Raw genomic sequence first — 16,552 nt, forward strand, 5'->3', positions numbered from 1 at the left:
CCTCCTAGCCATTCCCATGAGTTTACGAGGTTAACTTAATGCACCATAAAGTTCCTGTTTTTACAGAAGCAGCTGTGGTGACTACCATACATGGTGCTGTACTCCGGAGATCCTACGTCAAAGATTTTGACCCCACTCGAGTAAAGCTAAATAAACAGGATGCGTAATAACAAAAAATTGATTCAAGTCTTTCAAGTTTCCTTAAATGAAAGCTCTGAAACAGACAGAGGATGGAACTAACACTACATAATACTGATTAGTTTGTTATATACTGTGCACGCACTCTACAAGCGCATATTTAAAACATCATTTGCATGGTTCATAGTCTGGAATTCTGAACAATTTGTACGTGGTATTTTTATCTGTGTCATAGTTTATCACAATGTAAAAGAAGGCAACAGGAACAACAGTCGATGTTAATTATTAACCTTAAATTGGTCATTTCCGAATACGTTTTATTGATGTTCAGATTGCGCAGCACTCTGAGTTCTAAACTTTGATCTTATTATTCATTTATCATTTTGATTGTTGAAGGAAGTGAATTAGAAATAAAGACAATCCTTAATAAGCAAAGGCTCAGATTTCTTTGCCCTACTGTGTAGATAAAAGTATGGAAATAGTTTCTCTGTGAAAGACTCTCCTGTGAAAGAGTAAATATGCAAGTTCTCGTTCACGTCAAAAAATGAGACTCTGCCTTCTTCATAGTCCAGGTACACTCCTATTAACCTTGGCCTAGGGAAAAGGCAGAGAACTGTGGAGGGTGCTGAGTGAACTTTATAGTCCAAAAACCTTTTTCCTATGGCAAAGAATCCATTTTCTCTTTTCAAAAAAACCCTTCCTGATCTGTTTACAGTTTCCTTGGCAACACCCACATCCCAGTTGTTTCTCAGGCCCACTTGGACTTCCCAGTAGTGTCGGCCAGAGGTGAAGCCCTTCGTCCCAAACACCATGGGACAGTCAAACCTCCCAAACTCATCAGACGAGGGGCTTGCTGCTCTGAAGTACTTCAGACGTTTCCCAGATTCAGTCACCACAAGGCCCTCGCCGGCAGTGGAAGGGTTAAAGGCGACTGATTCTTAAAGTAAAAAAGACATATGGTCAGTTACATATATATATTAATAGTTATGTTGAGCTTTTATATCTTGGAAAGTAAACTAAATATAAATCTATGAACTCACCTTTATATTGCCTCATCCTGGTCAGTTCTGAGAGGAAAAAACATCACAGTGAGGCAAACCTTAAGTGTAAAACACGTGTGGTGTTTCAAATCACATACTTGTACTGTGAGATTTGCATCAACAAATTAAAAGAAAACTCTTCTTCAATGGCAGCCAAGAATATGAATATACAGACAATTCTATGGGTGGTGTAACTTGTGACAAATCAATGACATGCTAGTGTGAACGCAGGATAACAACTACAACTACGTGCGGTAGCATGAGCAGATATCGCCGTGTTAGTGTTGTTCCTGGATTAAAACTAAAGAGTTTTGCATTGTAGAAACACCATCACACTAAACACCAGACTCTAACCCTAACCGTAACCCCTGTCACCCTAACCTTACTGTGATATCCCAGCAATGTGATTGGTCACTTGGAGCATTGAATCTGGACCAACATTAGTTTTAATGATCCAAGAACAAAACCAACACAGAGATATCAGATGCAACACAGGTAATACTGGGATTAAATGAGATAAACTCTTCTTTATTTATCCCACAGTTAGCGAATAGCTGTTTCACTTGCCTAAACATAAAGATGTGGAGTACTCATAACTATGTAAATGTAATCTGGCAATTTCATCACATTTGCTGAGTTGAGCGTTTTGACCATTGCCGTCTTGCTGTTTTGAAAGAGGTTGTCACAGTTGAAGGTTGGATCTAACTGAGAAGTCAACGGACAGTGAATGCTTAAAGAGTAACTTCCTGTCAGTCAAAAAGGTCACCTCTTTAAAATTTATGTATTTAATAAAATGTAAATGTAGAGACTAAGACTATAAAAGTCTTTAGGAAAAGCTTTACAAAGGTCATTCATCTTGTACGAGGTCATGTTTCCATAAATGTCAAGTGAACTTTTTGTAACCAGACAAATTCGCCCTCTGCTGGCCATTTAAAAAAAAAAAGGAACTTCTGCTTTGGCTGTTTAGTTTCATGTCATTTCTTCTAAATAATCCCACGCATCTATTCATTTCCTGCCATTTATCCAGTTCAGGCTCACTAGAGTCAATCTGAGCTGTAATGGGGCTGGAGCACGACCTATACAATTGTTCATTCACACCTACAGCCAATTACCAGTTAACCCTAATGCTGTGGGAGGAAGCTGGACTACACAGAGTAAACCGGCACAGGCACAGTGAGAATATGCAGGCGTCACACAGAAAGACACCAGCCAGTGGATTAGAAGACAAGACCTTCTTGCTGCCCTGAAATTATTTATCCCTCTTATGAAGAGTTTTCACTCAGCTGGCGGAAGCTATATTGTCCATGCAGATGGCACTGACCAAGAGCAGCATATTTTTCCAGGCACTGACGTTAAATGTGCTGTGGTGTCGTTTCGTGTTTGCACACACTGAATTGTCGGCTTCACAGCAGAAGAATTGACTTTTGTATGTGCACAGCAGCCTCCACGACAATCAGTCAAATGCCGTGATCATCATTTTAATATGCTACGTTAACGTGTACAAACAGAAGTATCCAAACTAGAGAAATCCTCACACATAAAACAAACGCTGCAGATATTTACCTGCTTTTGTGAGAGTTTTCAGTTCAGTTTTGAAAGTGTGCACAAGATGAGCCATGGCTCTCCTTGCCGTCTGCACACACAAGTCTGAGTAAACCTTGATCTTGGACCAATCCTTGGAGGCGGAAATATTGCTCAGAGCCTTCAAAGTCTGAAATGATTCATAAGGACATGATAGTGAGTAGCAGCTATTTTCAGTTGGATCTTTTTTTGGATTGGGGCAGGGGTGAGTGAGGAAAAGATACAAAGCGATGGATAAAAGATGGAGAAATTTGTTGCACCTGGCTTTAAAAGAGATATATTTTATTATAAGATGCTTATAGGTCATAGTCTGTACAACTTACCTGTAAGAGCCACAGGTGGTCCTCATTTTGTGAAAGCTCGTCCAGCTCTGAGTGTTTTCTCTGCAGTTCTGCGATTTCGTCGTGCAACTCCTGAATTACCGCTTCGTCTTTCTCTTGTGACTTTCTGAGCTTGATTTGAATGTTTGATCGTAGTTTAGCCTGCATCTCTTCTACTTGGTTTATCAGATTACTGAATAGTGTATTGTTCTCCTCAATCTCTTGGTCTGCTTTTACCTGCAGGAGAAAGAAAAGGGCTCCATTGGTAAACATGTAGGTGTGCACTGAACACTGTAAAGCTTAATGTGACAAATTTTACATTTGGAAATTTGCCTCAATACTCACCTTCCGCAGTTCGGAGCCCTCATTAAATTCCTTTATCTTTTCCATCCTCTCCTCAATCATCAGTTTGATCTTTGCTTTTTGAGACTCAATATTTTCCTGAAATGTACAATTTTAAGCAATTAAATTGGGTGAAGTGGTCATTTTCAAGGATCCGCGTTCTCATTTTAACAAAAATGTAACAAAATAAAATTCAGCATCGTCTTACTCTCTGCTGAGCCCCTTCTTCTTCAACAGGTACTGTCTCATGGTCTTTGTGGTCTGTCTCACTGCACAGCAGACAGATGCACACCTGATCATCTCTGCAGAAAAACTCCATTATCCTCTCGTGCCTCCTGCACATCCTCTCCTCCAGATTCTCCACTGGCTCGATCAGCTTGTGTCTCATTAAAGAGGGAACTCTCTGGTGAGGCTCCAGATGGGCTTCGCAGTACGACGTCTGACACACCAGGCAAGACTTCAAGGCTTTGAACTGTAAATCAGTGCACACGTCGCACGCCACTTTCCCCGGTGCATCCATGTCTTCAAGCGTCTCCACCTTCCTCTTCTTGATTTGGCCTGAAATCTCTGCGATGACGGTGTTTGTGGAGAACTCGGGCCTCACATAGAATCTTTTACTGCACGTTGGACAGTGACATAACTCACTTCTGTCCCAGTGCTGAGTGAGGCAGGTCCTGCAAAAGTTGTGACCACAAGGTGTAGTGACCGGGTCACTGAAGACGTTCAGGCAGATCGTACAGACGAAATGATCCTCTGGCAATGAAGCGAGGAAACCAAAAGCTGACATGATCTCTGTAGATGAAAATATCATTGATATGCTTTACATTTCTGTTCTTTCAGGCTTTTTATATCATATGAAATATGATATAAAGGGAAAAAATAGCTAAATAGATAGAAATAGATTTGGCACTAAGTGTGTGTTTTGGCTGTTCCCAGTGAGAGCCCTGACACACCCAATGAGTCATAATCATATCAATCTCTTTCCTTGTTTTAATTTTGGATCACATACTTACAGTTATGCATTTACAGTGGAAGCAGAAACAAAAGAAAAACAGCTCAATTTCATTTTAACTTGACTCACCTTATTTCTAGTAACTCGGTAATTCCAACAGACTAAACTCCACGTTTGCATGCAGATATAAAACCTGCTGCAAACAATTCACCACTCGTCTCTCACACGGGAAGTAATATGAGTGAACCTTGAAGAACCGGGGAAGCTCCAGTCACTTCAGTGGGCGTGGTCAAACTACATCATTTGGCTGAAATGAAACTTAATGCTGTAGCAGGAAAATAGCATCATGTGGGCATATCTGAAAAAAAACCAAACATTTATTGGTGTAAACATTTCTCCCAAAGCATGTTCGCAAGATCAGTCACTGTAAATAGCAGCATGCAATCATGAATTCAGATTAAAACAAACCACAATCTCTTCTTTTTTTTTAACATGATGCATTTAAAATGAATGTCTCATTTGTGTTATACATTTTATATTTTGCCAAAACCCATATGAGAAGCTCAATACTACTCTGGTGGACTGACTGTGGTGGATTGGAATCCATCTGGCTGCTATTTTTGCAGATTAAACCTAAATATTGTTTTAGGTCAATTCAAATTTTTAAAAGCATTCAACTTCAACTTTATTGGATTTTTTCTCTTTTTTGGCAAACAAATCATACTTCATATCAAAGAGTTGGAGGTAGTGTGCAATCATAACTTCATAATAATGCAAAAAGTACAATTACAGTTATTTATCATATGCCGACTATTATTAAACGAGTCAATATCAATGGGTATTTATCCCTAAGGAGAAGAACTCATCCATTAGCCAGTTTTGCCAGATCAGTCTGCTGAACGTAGAAGGAAACATCTTCTTCAGCGCCGTGGCCCAAAGCCAATCTGCTTTCCTGCAAAGAAACAACTATATTGACACATCAGTGCAGAAGGCCAACATCCGGGCCTTCTCAAGATATCTAAAGCATGCCAGCATCGTCTGGCACCAAATTCAAACTGCCAAGAAAGACCCTCATGTGGTGTTTTTAGAACTTGCCAATGCCTTTGGGTCAGTTCCGCACGAGAACTTGTGGATGGCCTTCAACTATTTCAGCGTACCAAACCACATCACAGGACTGGTCAAGACCTACTTTCAGGATCTACAGTTTTGTGTGACAGCTGAGAGCATCACCACAGCTTGGCAGCACCTGGAAATTGGTGTAATGGCAAGCTGCACGATTTCCCCTCTGGCATTTATCATGGCAATGGAGTTGGTCATGTGGGCATCCCGGTGGGTAGTGGGAGGTGAGAGACTCAGGAGTGTCCGTCTTCCTCCTATTAGGGTCTACATGGATGACATGACCATAATTACAACAACTAAACTATGTGCTAGGCGATTGCTACAGAAGCTCCAGGAAAACATAGAATGGGCAAGGATGGAGTTTAAGCCGAGTAAATCTCGCAGCATCTCCATCATAAAAGGAAAACCGACAGCCGAGCAATTCTATATCAGTGAAGAACCAATTCCAACAGTCTTAGAGAAGCCCATAAAGAGCCTGTGACGGTAATATAATGCAGACCTCAACGATACGTGGCAACTAGAACAATTAAGGGAAAACCTGGCTGATGACCTCAAGTGGATTAACAACACTGCACTCCCAGAGAAACTTAAGCTCTGGTGCTTCCAGTTTGGGTTATTACCCAGACTACTGTGGCCATTGACAATCTACGAGGTCTCACTCAATCATGCCAATTGACTAGAGAGGCTAGTGAGCTCCTACGTTAAGAAGTGGCTCTGACTTCCCAAGTGCCTCAGCAGCGTTGGACTCTACAGCGACGGGATACTGTCATTGCCTATCCCTAGCCTGGTTGAGGAGTTTAAATGTGCAAAAGTGAGGCTGCCTTTCCTCATAACAGCCATCCCTCAAGAGTCTCTCCATCTAAAGCAATGCATTATCAGGGACTGTAACATCTAGTCCTTACACCCCTAATCTTGATTTAATGATAATGATCTTAATTTAATTTAACTACTTATTTTTCTGCTGTATACTTTTTTTTTTTTTTTTGCCTGTCCCGTTTGGCTCTTTTGCCATCAGAATTATTGTCTAAAGGTGCCCAACGGATTTACTTTACCAAATACACCATCCCAGCCTTGCTGTAATGGTCTATTTCATTCATCTTTTATTGTTTATTTTATTTTATTTTCACTTGCTAATTATGGGACAGACTTGACTGGGAAAAAGAAAGGGGAGAAAAAAGAGGGAAAGAAAAACAGTGGGGAAGAGGGACGGTGATAAAGGGCAAAAAACAAAAAAAAAAATACATAATAAGCAGACAAAAAATGCATATATCAATCACCTGGATCACCTGTTGAGAAAGAAAAAAGAAAACAAGCAGAAGAAAAAAAGAGCAACATAATAAAGAACATCACGATGATCTATGGGAATATAACAGTAAATACTAAATATTAAACATTATTGTGCAGCACGTAAGATCGACAGCGCACAGTGTGCTTTGAGGTAGGAGCCAAAAAGGGTGTAGTTTGTGTGCGTGAGCACCCGTGTGTACACCTGTGAGCATGGACGCGCTTGTTTTTAAAAGGTTCCTTCATGTAATGATCTGCTAGAGGGTGTGGGGGGCCACAGCCCCGTCCTCCAGGGCATGAAGCAGGTATGGAGGAGATCAAGACTCCAGACATCCAGAGGCCCCCAGAACACAAGAGACCAAGGAAGACCAACAGAGGGGCAGCCGCGCCACTGTAGCTGAGGAGAGTCCCAGATAAACATTTAGATGTCAAGTTAAACGGGATAAAAGGGGGTGTTTTACTGTTATTTTAGCATCAGCATTATTATTGCACCAGAATCATATAACAAGCATTGCATTAAACATTTATTGAAGCTTTTGACATTGTCCTAACATTTGTGTTCCAGTGATTGTTATAATCGCAGGTTAATCTTCTATTCTTAATCGTATATTCACAGGTGTCAGGATAATCATATGATCTTCTATTGCAGGTGTAACCATGATCATTTTTATACATATTGCAGTTTGTTGCTCATTATAGAGTTGTGCTCAAGTTAATAAGGGTTAAAAGCTACAGTCAATGCGATGTTTGGCTGATCTATGGTGTGGAGTGACTTTGAGCATAGAAGGCCGCACGCGCTTACATAACACTGATATCATGGTATTCTTTGTGATCTTTTATTCAATTATATCTTTAAGTTAAGTTTTAAGTAGTGGTAGTTGATTAAATGACATTCTTTTAAGATTATATACTTGAGTCAGAGCATTACACGCAGATCAACTTAACAACCTGGGAGACCTTGTAGCTGCAATATTGTGTCTCCATAAGGGACAGTAGGCGGAAGCAAACACATGATTTCTTGGGGGGCAAATGTGAGGATTAAAAATGGCTAATTTGTTTTTGATGTCTCTTCTTAATATGAGTGGTTTTAGTAATTTTCAGACACACCTTGCAAATGTACTTATAATGAGTTGGCACTCGGCCTTTTGAAGGTCATAAGCTTCGTTCGGCGTGATGGTCCGGACTGATAAAGTGTAGGAAAATGCCTTGAGTGCAGAGGGCATAATGCAAACACGCTTACACACACATAGGATATGATTAGAATAAGTCCCTGGGACATTCTGAATATTCTAAGCCAATTCTGAATCACTAGAAGGTCAGTAGATAACAACATTAGATTATTAGGGTTAGGAAGAGAGGTGTTTTGGTTTTCTGTCTCTTACAGAGAAAGGAACAGGCACCAGACGAGGTCACAGAGATATGAGGATCCTTCGCAGCAGAGATAGACACAGTGACTGCCGAGACACCAACTGGGTCCAAGTGTCATGGCGTTTGGACTCCAGCTAGTCACTCCAAAAGGATGGATCCCATAAACACAGCAATAACCATGAAGGGGTTGGCGGAAATCCAGGAACACCAGACCAACGAGGTTCGAGAGGCTCTTGGGCAAAAGGGGGACGCGTTCCTGATCTTTTTCTGGAGGACACACAGGACCCGAGGATACACAGATCGTTGTTTGAAATCGGGGCAGAATAATCCCCTGATCTGTGCCACGACTGAAGGGTTGTCTAACCCCTGAGGTTGAAGAAAGAAGAGCAGAGGATCACCCAACTGGACGACACTGGTAGCTGCAGCAATAAAATAAAGGCTAAAAGCTCCTTGGACAGAGGTTCTAGTCTGAGTACGTCTGAAGGGTATAAGGTAGCACCAAATAAAGCTGTGGGAGAACTGGGGAGTGTCATATGTACCTGATATTGTTGTAATAATAGTTTGTCTTGCACCTGAACTGCGCAAACACAGAGGTCATCTCACGTATGGTTCGCCCATCAGGGGGACAAAGGACCTCAGGAGTGAGAAGAAATGAACCCGGCCACAATGGATTATAGGGTGTTGGTGAGCTCATTATTCTAACGAGCTCATCAGGGGGAGTGTTAAATTATAATATTATTTTATGCCATGTTATACCCCTAATTAAAGATTGTGAATTATTATGTAGTTTTAGTTTGCATTATTCTCCTGAATTAGAAGAAGCTGATAACTATTGCATTAGTTAAACTGATTTGCATTACATTAGACTGCTGATTTATTGTGGATGAATGATATTGTTTTATGATGTTATAAGAAATACTATTTGCAGAAAGTCATCGCCTTATTTGTCTGATTAGAAGAGAACAGAGCATACTGGAGTTTTCTGCCCCATCTCAGCAGGAGCAGATAAATAGGGAGCCAAGGTCGTAGCTTAGGCGCCGTGTGAGAGAAAAGCATGTGAATGTTTAGGCTTTTATGATAAGGTGGGAGAACCAGAGGCTATAAGAGTTTGATTAATGCTCCACCATTTTGAGATCTGAGGCTGTCTGCATACAGTGTCCATCTCCCACACGTGTGACTATTAAAATCATCGTTTGACTCAACCCGGCCGGACCAGTGTTGTTATTGTGGTTTTTTCTCTTGTCTCCATCCCCAATTTTGAACTCGTAACAGGGCTCACTCAGCAGCCGCGGAGCAGAAGCCAGGGGGGGTTGCAGTGACGTGCCCGGGAGCTCCGCCGGCAGCCAGCTGTGCCTGAGTGACCGAGCCCCAGGCCAAGAGGCCGAGGGCACCCCACCCCCGAAGTGGCCCGAGCGAGCCCCAGGCTCCAGGCCCCGACAAGCAGCCACCAGGAGTGAGCCGGTGTGTACCTGGACCCCCATCTCCGGACACAAAGAACCACCAACGCATCGATGTCTGAGGGAGTCCGCCACTGGCAGGTGAAGTGGTGGTGGGGGGAGATAGGCCTCCAAACCTTGGAGGGCCTGAGATGTGCCCAGAGAGGTGGCGTCTGATACCCAACCTGACATATAGACACAGACATACAGGCACACACAGACACAAACATACATTCCCACCCTCATGCTCTCATATGCACTTACTCCACACTCAACCAACGTGGAGACAGACATAAAGAGACGCTGTACACACAATCACACTCCCCAAGCGTACTCTACGAACCGGGTCCAGGTACCCTTGCCCCTGGTGGGGGAAACTGCACTCAGACCCTTTTCCCTGAGAAGCAGACCGCCCCGACTCCACAGCAGCAGGGAGGCCCCACATTCCAGACCCCAATCGGACGGCCAACTCCTCCTCCTTGCCCCCCGCTCCAACAGGCCGCAGAGAACGGGGGTGTGTGAAAACGCCAAACCTCCCTCCGCCCGCTCATATGTAGTGTTGATACATGTGTGTTCTAAGGTGCATTTAAAACCCAGGAGGGCATGGAGCTACCTGCCAGAGAGCAGCAGGTAAGCGCATAGTCCCTCCTGCTAGCCCTCAATATCTACGTGTATTTAAAATTGAGAGGTGGGCAACGACGCCAAGGGTGAGGTGTACGCCCTGATGGTCTTTTGGATACCGTGTAGCGTGCCCACCCCAAGATCCTATATGTATGTGTAATGAGAGTGTAGGGCTTTGTGATATAACCAACATTTCTATCTATCGCCCCGATAATGATATAAATCACAAAAATGTAACATTTTCTGTAAATTCTGTGAATCTCGGGCAGCTCGACTTGCGTGAAGTGTTTCCAGCTGCGCGTCATGTAGCTGGAGTCGAGTGTTTTAGCCGATGCATGAAACGATACATTTTTAGACATAAAGTTGTAACAGCCGCCGTTTTCTTTGTGAGTATTTATTACACAGGGTGCTGCGGGGAAAAGCTTGTTCTAACATTTGAGTCTAAGGTTTATTTTAGCGGGGGAGCTACTGAGGTCAGCTCCCCCGCTGACCCCAGTAGGCACCCCCATACTCCGCAACCCGCCAGGGAAAGGGGGCCCAGGCCCATCCGGACCGGGGCCCAGTTCAGCAGCGCCGCCTGTCCACACAGAGCCCAGGACAGTCCACCAGACCCCACCAAAGAGAAAACTGCACCCACCCTGTCATCCACTCATCTTCCAGACTACACAAGACAATAGACGCCCAGGCTGAGATCTTCTTCCACCTCTCCTATATCTCCCCCTCCTGCAGAGTGAGTTCCTGAAGAGAGGAGACCTCCTGCAAGATGTAACAGCCTCCCCCACCAGTTGAAGAGCCCCCCTAGGTGGCTCGATGAGCTGGCGGCACCTTGCGCCAGGGCTGTGCCCCCATACACCCACCCGCCCACAACCCCGGCAACACACCAACCAGGACCCAGGCCCAGCCAGGGCCCCAGCCCAGAGACGGAGCACCCCCAGAACCTCACGCCCCTCCCGGCTTTCTGCTCTATGCTTATCTGAGGGCAAATATATGCAGTTCATGAAATTGTTACCATCAACAATTTTATTCAAATATTTTTGTGAGTCAAAGTGCCCAAAGATACTATTTAAAATGAGATCTTCGCTAAGATGTTAGGTGTAGAGACAAGACTAGTTCCTTCTTTAAGTTACGTTTCTGGTTGAATTATTGTTAAGTGGTTTGACAAGAGAAAAAAAAAACACATACCAACACAACACACTCCTGTGAAACTAGTCAGGTATAAAGACTGAACTGAACACAAGTGAAAAGCAGCCAGTGTCCAAATAAACACGTAAAAGCTCTTTTGACAACTAATGGTCAAAATTACTCTGAAGTAAGGCTGGCTGTTTGGAAGAAATTTTTTTGTTGGCTCAAAACATTTGCAGTGCTAAATAAACTTCCATTTGGAAAATCACACAAAAATTGAGCTGAATGTTTATAATGAAACACTGTTCATGAAACAAAGTCTGATAACTTTAATGTAGAGACAAGAAAAAACAAAAACGCCAAAACCCAACACCACCAAACATTACCATCACCAGCATTTTGTCACCGACACAACAAACAGCAATGTGGAAACGAAAAACCAAAATATGTATATATGGCAGTTCAAGACAGCAGTGAATAGCGTATTTACACTCGCATGAAAATATATGTGGCAGTCAATGAGTTTATAGGATCAAGAACAAATATATGTCCAGTCAAACTGTTGATCAGACCGGTGTTTTCCCAATCAAAACCAGGTTTGTTCTGATGTAGTATACTACTGTAACACTTTGTTCAAAAATTAATTATACATGTTACGTATCTGTGTCAGTATCTATCACCATGTTTATTTAAAAAAAACAAAACAATTATTAATCTTAAATTGTGCATTTCCAAGTGTTTTTTGATGTTCAGATTGTGCAGCACTCATCTGAGTTCTAAACTTTGATCTTATTATTCATTTAGATTGTTGAAGGAAGTGAATTAGAATTAAAGACTCTCCTGTGAAAGAGTAAATATGCAAGTTCTCATTCACGTCAAATAAGGAGACTCTGCCTTCTTCATAGTCCAGGTACACTCCTATTAACCTTGGCCTAGGGAAAAGGTAGAGAACTGTGGAGGGTGCTGAGTGAACTTTATAGTCCAAAAACCTTTTTCCTGTGGCAAAGAATCCATTTTCTCTTTTCAAAAAAGAAAAAAAAAGAAAAAAAGAAAAAGAAAAAAAAGAAAAAAAAACCTTCCTGATCTGTTTACACTTTCCTTGGCAACACCCACATCCCAGCCATTTGTCAGGGCCACTTGGACTTCCCAGTAGTGTCGGCCAGAGGTGAAGCTCTCTGTCCCAAACACCATGGGACAGTCAAACCTCCTAGAGTCAGACGAGAGGCTTGCTGCTCTGGAGTACTTCAGACGTTTCCCAGATTCTGTCACCACAAGGCCCTAACTGGCAGTGGAAGGGTTAAAGGTGACTGATTCTTAATTGAGAAAAGAAAAATGGACAGTTTAAAAGAACATGTATGCACATTTTTTAACAGTTAAGTTGAGTTGAGTTATTTTGTCTTGTCAAGATTTATTAAAATCAAATATAAATCTATGATCTCACTTTATATTGCCTCATTGTGGCCAGTTCTAAGAGGAGAAAACATAAGCAAGCAAAACTTTAGTGTAAAGCGTGTGGTGTTTTACATGGCACACTTATTCTTAGATTTGCATCTGTTGGCCTTCTTTCTTGGCCTATAGCAATCAGAATAATTGTCTGAAGTACCGAACAGGACGGGAAGAAAAAAGAAATCTTTGTTTTATTTGTTGATGCAAAACTTTCAATGGAAGCCAACAATATGAATATGCAGACGACTGCATGACTGGGGTGATTCATGCCAAGTCAGTCATAGTTGTTCAAACTAGCTTATTTGCAGTTGCATGAGGAGATCTCACCATGTTGGTGTCGTTCCTGATCATCAAAATTCCCATTGGGCCAGGTTCAACGTTACAAGTGACCAGTCACATTGTTGTGATGTCATAGTTATGCATTATAGAAATACCTTCAGACTACACACCACACTTGAGCCCCCAACTGTAACCCTAACCCCTCTGTCACAATACAATGAAACACTTCACATGGGATTGAATTCACATTAGTTTTGATAATCCAAAAACAACAACACAGGGATATCAATGCACCACAGGTAGTACTGGAATAAAATGAGACTATATGCCACAGTTAGTGAATAGCTGTTACACCTGTCCAAATGTAAAGATGTAAAACCAAATCTATATGACTGAAGACTTTTTGGGTTTTTTTTTTTTTTTTTTTTTTTTAATAAACAGAAAAGAAAAAAGGAGATTGGCACAAAGTCTGTTTTTGCTCCTGCAGTGCCACCACATTAGCTGAGTTGAGTATTTTGACGATTGTCATCTTACTGTTTTGAAAGTGGTTGTCAAAGTTGAAGCTTGGATCTGACTGGGAAATCAAGGAACAGTGGCTACTTAAAAGAGCAACTCACTGTTAGTAAAAAAAAAAAGGTCACCTCTTTAAAATATATTTAAGAAAATTTAAATGTAGAGACTGAGTGTAAGAGGTCATTTTCCCATAAATATCAAGTGAACCTCCTTTTGTAACCTGACAGTTGCCCTCTGCAGCCCATTAGAAAGAATGCAGACCTAAAGACTACAGCCATTTCTTCTAAATAATCCCATGCATCCATTCATTTCCTTCCATTTATCCAGTTCAGGGTCACGGTTGGACAAGAGTCAATCTCAGCTGTAATGGGGCTGGAGCACGACCTATACAATTGTTCTTTCACACCTACAGCCAATTACCAGTTAACCCTAATGCTGATGTCTTTGAACCGTGGGAGGAAGCTGGACTACACAGATAACCGGCACAGGCTCAGTGAGAATATGCAAGCGTCAGAAAGACACCAGCCAGTGGATTAGAAGAAAAGACCTTCTTGCTGCCCTGAAATTATTTATCCCTCTTATGAAGAGTTTTCACTCAGCTGGCGGAAGCTATATTGTCCATGCAGATGGCACTGACCAAGAGCAGCATATTTTTCCAGGCACTGACGTTAAATGTGCTGTGGTGTCGTTTCGTGTTTGCACACACTGAATTGTCGGCTTCACAGCGGAAGAATTGACTTTTGTATGTGCACAGCAGCCTCCACGACATAGCTGGACTGGCCATCAGGCATACCGGGCATTTGCCCGGTGGGCCGCTGGCGATTTTTTGTTTTTATGGGTCGATGTTTTTTTTTTTTTTTTTTAGGGTATATATAATGAAAGGTGTTGGATTGGCCAATTGGTCATGATCGACTCTGGGCTGGACCAATTACAGCCGAGGAGGCCGGATGCACCCTCCCCCTTGTTTAGCAATCACGTGATTTTCGCACATTGCATGCCGGGAATTCGTGGCAAAACAATCCAAGTACCGCATCAAATGCAAGCATTTGCAGCACCGCAAAACGTTCATTCTCCGGTTCCAATACCTTCTTGTTTTTTCTTTGCCGCACAACAAAGGAATGTACAAAACAAAAGGAGAAGAATGGAAGAATGACGGTCCGTACAAAGACAGACTCGACGAAAAGACAAAGAAAAGATACGAGGAAAAAATCAAACCAGTGAAAGGGTCAGACCCTTACGAGCACACAGAGTGGACAAAAGACGTCAGCGTGCTGCCCAACTTTCACCACGCTCAGATTTATAATTATACGGTTCTTGGAGTGAGTGCATACACTCATGAAGTTTAGTAACTTCAGGTCACTGCAACAAGCCCAGGTACAGTTTACCGACGGATGGGTGCAGGACCTTGAAATGCACCGTGTAGAACGAAAGACCATCGTACGAACAAAGGTAAGTTTACCAGTCTCACAAATCGTCGTCATAAATACACATTCGTTAACTGTTTATTAATATAACCTTTGAGCTCAACGGTAATTAATTAGTAGTGGAAATAATTTCTGGTTCATTACAGAAATGTAGCAGTGACAATAATATTGTATGCTGTAATCGTACTGGGCAATTAGTGATACAAAACAACTGTTTTATCCTGTGAATAAAAGTATATGTTTTTGTCAATGTACCATGGTTATAACAGAAGCGAAACACAATATTGTGTCAGGACAATTCACTATTTATGCACAATAAACAAAGGAGCATAGCGCGACAATTTCTGTTCAGCGCCAGACTTGCTTGTAACCTATATCACCAATTATGTTAAGAAAAATGACGTATTAACTACTACAAAACTCTGACCTTTGTGGGAATGCTTGGAGCAGACTAACCTGTGAGCTGAAGTGTTCTAAGACGTTATATTTGGTATATCCAGACCATCCGTCGGCTCTTACTTCGGAAACATGGCTTAAAAAATTTCTCTTCAACGACGTAATCCGATTAAAAAAAAAAACGATCTCTTTACCCGTCGGCTTCCCGTGGCTGTCATGTGACCGGCTATTGAAGTTAATAATACAACAGCTTCTTGCCATTTTTTGGGTTTATTTTTATCGCTGTGTAACTGAGTTCAATTGAAAGCCTGCGTGCGCTAGTACCTCTTGCCACAAGTTCCCAGAATCCTTTGCGGTTTTACACCTGAATGACATCACATTGTCAATCTTTATCCTGGTGGGCCGGTCTCTAGTCAAAATGCCCGGGCCGATTTTTTGTCCCAGTCCAGCCTTGATTGTGCATAAATAGTAAATTGTCCTGACACAATATTGTGTTTCGCTTGTGTTATTATGGTACACTGACAAAAACATATACGTTTATTCACAGGATAAAACAGGTTTTTTGCATCACTAATTGCCCAGTACGATTACAGCATACAATATTATTGTCACTGCTACATTTCTGTAATGCTACCAGAAATTATTTCCACTACTAATTAATTACCGTTGAGCTCAAAGGTTATGCTAATAAACGGTTAACGAATGTGTATTTATGACGACGATTTGTGAGACTGGTAAACTTACCTTTGTTCGTACGATGGTCTTTCGTTCTACACGGTGCATTTCAAGGTCCTGCACCCATCTGTCAGTAAACTGTACCTGGGCTTATTGCAGTGACCTGAAGTTACTAAACTTCATGAGTGTATGCACTCACTCCAAGAACCGTATAATTATAAATCTGAGCGTGGTGAAAGTTGGGCAGCACGCTAACGTCTTTTGTCCACTCTGTGTGCTCGTAAGGGTCTGACCCTTTCACTGGTTTGATTTTTTCCTCGTATCTTTTCTTTGTCTTTTCGTCGAGTCTGTCTTTGTACGGACCGGCATTCTTCCATTCTTCTCCTTTTGTTTTGTACATTCCTTTGTTGTGCGGCAAATAAAAAACAGGAAGGTATTGGAACCGGAGAATGAACTTTTTGCGGTGCTGCAAATGCTTGCATTTGATGCGGTACTT

The 16,552-nt window shown here is 42.0% G+C and overlaps 1 protein-coding gene across 1 annotated transcript; it reads right to left on the bottom strand.

The window, feature by feature from the left end:
* Window positions 1-536: 536 nt before the first annotated feature.
* On the bottom strand, window positions 537-4,598 carry LOC146579847 (E3 ubiquitin-protein ligase TRIM39-like). The gene is made up of 7 exons (XM_085265414.1): window positions 4,503-4,598; window positions 3,630-4,213; window positions 3,425-3,520; window positions 3,083-3,316; window positions 2,742-2,889; window positions 1,179-1,205; window positions 537-1,075 (listed from the first exon to the last, which is right to left on the bottom strand). Exons 2-7 carry the CDS (start codon window positions 4,206-4,208, stop codon window positions 543-545), a joined length of 1,617 nt encoding a protein of 538 aa, XP_085121540.1. The 5' UTR covers window positions 4,209-4,213; window positions 4,503-4,598; the 3' UTR covers window positions 537-542.
* Window positions 4,599-16,552: the final 11,954 nt, after the last annotated feature.

Source organism: Mchenga conophoros, linkage group LG3, assembly GCF_057382185.1.
Source record: "Mchenga conophoros isolate Kocher_MC1m ecotype Shallow Benthic linkage group LG3, M_conophoros_male_GT1.1, whole genome shotgun sequence".
In the NCBI taxonomy this organism is placed as follows: domain Eukaryota; kingdom Metazoa; phylum Chordata; class Actinopteri; order Cichliformes; family Cichlidae; genus Mchenga; species Mchenga conophoros.

What these genes read in the sequence shown, in the direction of transcription:
- LOC146579847 (XM_085265414.1), bottom strand. Translation starts at nt 4,208, where the DNA reads ATGTCAGCTTTTGGTTTCCTCGCTTCATTGCCAGAGGATCATTTCGTC. An exon ending in AAGAAGGGGCTCAGCAGAGA is followed by an intron (nt 3,521 to 3,629) that starts GTAAGACGATGC and finishes TGTACATTTCAG; the next exon opens with GAAAATATTGAGTCTCAAAA. An exon ending in AGGGCTCCGAACTGCGGAAG is followed by an intron (nt 3,317 to 3,424) that starts GTGAGTATTGAG and finishes TTTCTCCTGCAG; the next exon opens with GTAAAAGCAGACCAAGAGAT.